Source organism: Scomber japonicus, chromosome 21 (genome assembly GCF_027409825.1).
Source record: "Scomber japonicus isolate fScoJap1 chromosome 21, fScoJap1.pri, whole genome shotgun sequence".
Classification (NCBI taxonomy): domain Eukaryota; kingdom Metazoa; phylum Chordata; class Actinopteri; order Scombriformes; family Scombridae; genus Scomber; species Scomber japonicus.
In genome coordinates, this window is record NC_070598.1 from 10,391,926 (window position 1) to 10,397,292 (window position 5,367).

The 5,367-nt window shown below is 35.6% G+C and overlaps 1 protein-coding gene across 1 annotated transcript; it reads left to right on the forward strand.

Moving 5' to 3' along the window:
* The first annotated feature begins 3,285 nt into the window (after nucleotides 1-3,285).
* LOC128382862 (programmed cell death 1 ligand 1-like) lies at nucleotides 3,286-5,367 on the forward strand. The gene is made up of 3 exons (XM_053342862.1): nucleotides 3,286-3,520; nucleotides 3,914-4,180; nucleotides 5,273-5,367. The coding sequence occupies exons 1-3, from the start codon at nucleotides 3,286-3,288 to the stop codon at nucleotides 5,365-5,367; spliced, it is 597 nt and encodes a 198-aa protein (XP_053198837.1).

Here is a 5,367-nt window from a genome sequence, read left to right on the forward strand (position 1 = left end):
TATAACTGTTCCAGAAACATTTATCCTGTATGATTTATTTCAATCAGGTTTTCTTGAACTGCATTCAACAGAATTGGCTCCTGGTAAAGTTAGTGATGGCAGTGCAGATAATAATAAATGCTTATTATTAGTGTTATTTTACCTCAGTTCTACTGTTGTTACTGTAGTGTAGATAATGGTATTCTACTAAATAGGTTAAACCAGCTGGGTACTTCTGGGTCACCTCTGTCATGTGGTGTCCCTCAGGGTTCTATACTTGGTCTCATCATATGCTACCTCTTGGATAGATTATTAGTACTTTTTGCGGCATATCTTATCATTTCTATGCTGATGAGTTTTATTTCTTTTTTAAATCTGATGAAAAAAACTAATTGTTCATTGTATATGAATGTTTGGTTGTCATCAAGATTTGGATGGCTGACAACTGCCTTAGTTAAATGCAAATAAGACAGAAGCTCTTATAATTGCTCAAGAAAATGTTCTTCCAAATATAAAGCAGTATATATGGGGTCGTTTGAGCAATCAGTGTCCCTGGATAATCATGTCAGCCAGCTAATGTGATCATGTTTTTTTCCAATTGAGGAATATTGCTAAATTAAGAACTGTTGTGACCAAGGTTGAGATGAAAGATGATTATTTTCATTTAGATTATTGTCATGCTTTTTTTAATCTCATTAAATCAAACTTCTCTGAGATCACACATATATTAAGTGTATCCTCTCTGCACTGGCTCTCAATAAAAATTTGGATCCACTTTAAAAGACTGATAGTAACCTCTCAGTATACTGCTGACCTCCTTCTCCCTTAACCAAAATGTTCTGCCTGGGCCTTAAACCAACTAGAAAACTCAGGGTGACCGTGCTTTTCAAGCTAAGGCTTTTGTCTGAATAGTGGCTGCATATATTGATTGCTTTTTCTTTTTTGCATACGTCCTCATCTGTGTCTTTGAATTTTTGTAATTGTTTATGTGTTTCTGTCCTCATTTGTTTGTTGTTAATGTGATTTTATCTTGTATGCCCTGTGCTGTTTGTGTGTTTGATATTTTTAATGTTGCCTTTAATAACATATTTTTTGTCATGATTTTGTACATGTTGAAGGTGCCATACATATGAACTTTATTTGCTTATTCCTTGCATGCCTCACAAAACAAAACCTCAATAAACTTCAGCTGATTCAAACAAGTTCCAACGGTAGAAAAGACACCACACTTTTAAAATCACCTCACTGGCTATTGGTGCCCCTTTTTTCCATTTGCAAGAGACAAGTTCATAGCTGGACGTGCTTGCATTTGTTAGGCATGTCCAGAAATGTTCATAGTAAGCCTTTAGATGTCTTTGACTATAGCCCCATCTACACAGTGAAGGTAGTTCTCCCCTAGGGCAGCCTTTGTTGGAGGGATTGACCTAAATTGTGCTTTGATTGGCATTTGGAACTAGAAACTAGGCCATGAAAGTGCAGCAGGGCTACAGCCTGAGGAGACACATGCACATTCAGTGATCTCTGCATTAAAGGGGCTGTGACACTGTATCAAACTTTGTTGATCGCAGGAAAAAGACTGTGTAGGCTGTCTTTCCAAAGCTTAAAATGCCCTGTTGAAACAATCTTACTCCCCGGATAACCACAGAAGGAAATGGCCTACGACAGAGAGGTTTATTGTCCTGCTTGTTAGATTTAAAATCTAGTGGATAGTGATAGGCTGACTGTATTAAAGACAAACCCATAGGGCATAACACACCAGACATTAGATGAAGTCTAAGAATAACTGTTGCTTCAATCATCCTCTTCTGTTTTCGTGTAAATCAAATTATATTTCAGAAAATGAAGAAACAAATAGTCAGCCATTATTTGCTTTACTTGTCAATTACATGATTTTTGTTCCTTTACCTTCTTATCCAGAAACTGTCTATATGGTATAAACCTCCTCTGTATAGACCTTTATACACAGTTTGTGCAGGTGAAGTTAGAGAAGGTAAAAAGTAAATCATTCTAATGTTCTATGATTTTGAAAATTACTGTCCAATTGAATGAATGTTAATGATCATAAACTAGAAATGATTGACTGTTACAGCCAGACTGAAACAGGGTGCAAAGGTGGATTTCTTTCCTTTTCAGTACTATGCATGATATCAACAGAGGAAGTTAAAAAGCAGGATGGCTGCAGTCAAGTATGTCTTGTTTTTAATGGTTGTCAACTTTCTGGGGAGTTTCGTCAGAGGAGGTGAGTGAGGCGTTCACAGCCTGATCTTATTCTAGTTTAAACATAAATCATATTTATGTTTAAACATATGCTGACTGTCATATGCACATTTATTTGTACAAAAAACAAAAGATTTGACATATGACAGTTTTTAGCTGAAGCTTGTTGCCTAATACTGGAGTAAAGTTAAGACAATCTTGTACTGGTGCTATATTGACAAATCATTTTTAGCTTGTTCAGGTAGTTTTATTACCAATGTGCAAAGAAAACTGTGAAAACTGTAGGAAGTAGATTGTTTGAGAAGATAAAGTCTGCTGTTGAGTAACAATAAACTGTCATTGTACAGGAGTGAAGGCAGAGATCTCAAAAGAAAACGGTCTGAATATATTGGCACATACAATAAAACAGAAACTATACGTACAGCTAAATACCTTCTACTGTATATTGTTTATATCACCTTCAGCATAAACCAGTCACTCACTGTACCTTGAACTCTAAATGTCAGACAAGCATGCGTCTGATCCTTTATCTTTTATTAATCTTACCAGGTGTAAGATGATCTCAGAGCTCCTAAAGTACATTTTACAGTACATTGCATTTTATGCTTTGTGTATGTGACCAATAAAGTTCTTGAGTTATCATTATTTTATGTGTTTGCATAAAGCAAATTAATTAACTTATATCTTATATCTGTGTATGTTGTTTATTCACACTTTGAAGAGAGTTTTTAGATCATTATTATTTTAAGTAGTATATCTGGTAGTAGTGTTACCAGATTTGATTAAGTTGTTAAACTTTGCTTTTAGACAAAACTATGTTTAAATAACTGTGGATTATGGAGTGTGCCTTTTAATAAAGAGATGACAGGTTTCTTGATACATTAAGTTCAGAAAGAAGAAGCACATGTTTTTCCATGTTTGTTTAGTGTATTTTAGCAATTAGCTGCTGTTTTCTCTGGACCGAACCTTGCTGAATGTCTGTTTTCCTGATGTTTCACAGATACTGAGGTGTCCTGTATTTTCATGGAAAGCTGTATCTTACCGTGCAGCTTCCCGGTTGGAGATGGATTGGTCATCCATTGGCTGAGCATGACAGCAGTAAACAATAGAGAAAGTGTACACTCATACTACAAGACTAAAAACTGGCTCACACACCAGGACCAGCGCTTCAGAGGCAGGACTTCTCTGTTCAGGGATCAGATCTCCAGAGGAAACGCATCGCTCCAGCTGACAGAGGTGGAAGTTCGGGATGAGGGCAGATACAGGTGCTACGCCAGCACTAGGACTGGATACAATGAGTCATTTATAAACCTCAGAGTGGACGGTATGAGATACACACTGTAATCAAGAAAATTGTTTTTCAATTTTTCTATATTTGTAGTTCATTAATTCATTCAAGTGTGGAGAACTTATGAAATTGGTGAATTCATGAACAAAAAGGTTAACTACCATCACATAACATTACAATTGATACAAATTGAACATATTTCTATCAAACTGAATATATTTCTATACAAAATAATATCTGTTTTGTGGTTTAAAGCTAGTATGAGCAGTGATACACAAACCTGCAGAAAATCAAGCTTATAGAGTTCAGCAGATATAAATGTTTGCCTCAGTCTGTGTACAGCATTGAAAACATCACCAGTTACTATATCACTTCAAATGCATTTTTATATGAAATAAACTTTAAAAAAAATATTATTATAATTTGCAGCTCCAGTGCATGAAGTCAACTTTCAGAAGGTAGAAAACAGGATCATCTGTAGCTCAGATGGGATCTACCCTGAGCCTGAGCTCACCTGGTCCATCAATCCTCCATCCAGCCTGACTCTCCAGAGCACAACTAAAGTCCAGCGGACTGAGCAGCAGTTGTACAACATCAGCAGCTCTCTGATGCTCTCAGACAACGTCACTGATCTGGACTACATCTGCACCATCAACACTCACACAAACAGCAGGAGAGCCTCTTTGATTAGACAGAGTAAGTATTATGAAAAATACCTGCAGCCATAATGCAACTCCATGTGGTGGCTTGATACAACTTAAACAGATACGTTTAATAAAACATATACTGGACGTTGAGAGAAGCTGCTAACATGGATTAAGACATGAGTCTGAGTGACAACTATGTGAAGTAGAAAACATATCTAACATCTAACATAACCAGTCAAGTTTTAATGTTTCTATAAAAGCCCAGCAGGAATTCAAGGACATCATTCACACAAAAGACACGTATGACACAATAGTCAAAGGTTTTAGAGAGTTTTTAATTGAAATTCATATAGTTTGATGTCTCAATGTACAAACAATTAGAGATAATATATATCTATTCATATATATATATATATCATGAAATATTTTTGTCTCATAAGTATCTGTTAAGAAATTACAATAACTGAATCTTTCTTTGTTTCAGAGAGTTCAAAATTTTCAGTTTGGGTTGTTGGAGCCATTTTGTGTGTAGTTGTCGTCCTGGGAGTATATAAATACTGGAATAAGGTGAGAAAGGACAGACAGACGAATCAGGCAGAAATAGGAGCCCCACAGACCAAAGGACCGCCCGACGGTGTCTCACAGTAAGTATATTCTCTGTATTGAATACAAAAACACTACTGCACTGTAATGAACTTTGAGCTGTGACTGTGTTTAAGGAGAATAATGTAATTTAGTTGAATTACTGAAGTCATGTCTATTTACATTTCCTTACATAATTTTAGGGTTTAACATGCCGTAATTAATTTATTCAATCAATAACTTTTGCATGCAACGTTTAGCAACTTTTGCTAAAATTGAGCTACACAAAAATATAGAGTGGCAAGAGTTGGATGATAAAACAGCAATATATTAAATTCATAAATTCTTTCCTTAAAAAAGTGTTTTATTAATCCATTAAGTTGTTCAGTTCAATTTTAGCTTTAAATTAATTTCTCAGCTTGCAACAAGATGAATCGACAAAGTTGTAATGGTGATTAAAACTGAAGACAAATATATTAGAGATTATTTTAGGTTAGGTTAACGTAGGTTTGATGTTGATGTGTCTCATCGCTGAATTTGATTCTGTTTTCATTTGCAGGTCATCAAAGCATGGAGATGAAGGAATATAGATGGAACTGCTCCATTTACAAGAAGACTCTGGTCACACGATGCTGCTCTGAAGTGAGACTGTAA

Bases quoted from the DNA above. Each gene is read 5' to 3' on its own strand.
- LOC128382862 (XM_053342862.1), top strand. From the start codon at position 3,286: ATGACAGCAGTAAACAATAGAGAAAGTGTACACTCATACTACAAGACT. The intron at 3,521-3,913 runs GTATGAGATACA...TATAATTTGCAG, and splicing joins TATAAACCTCAGAGTGGACG to CTCCAGTGCATGAAGTCAAC. The intron at 4,181-5,272 runs GTAAGTATTATG...TTTCATTTGCAG, and splicing joins AGCCTCTTTGATTAGACAGA to GTCATCAAAGCATGGAGATG.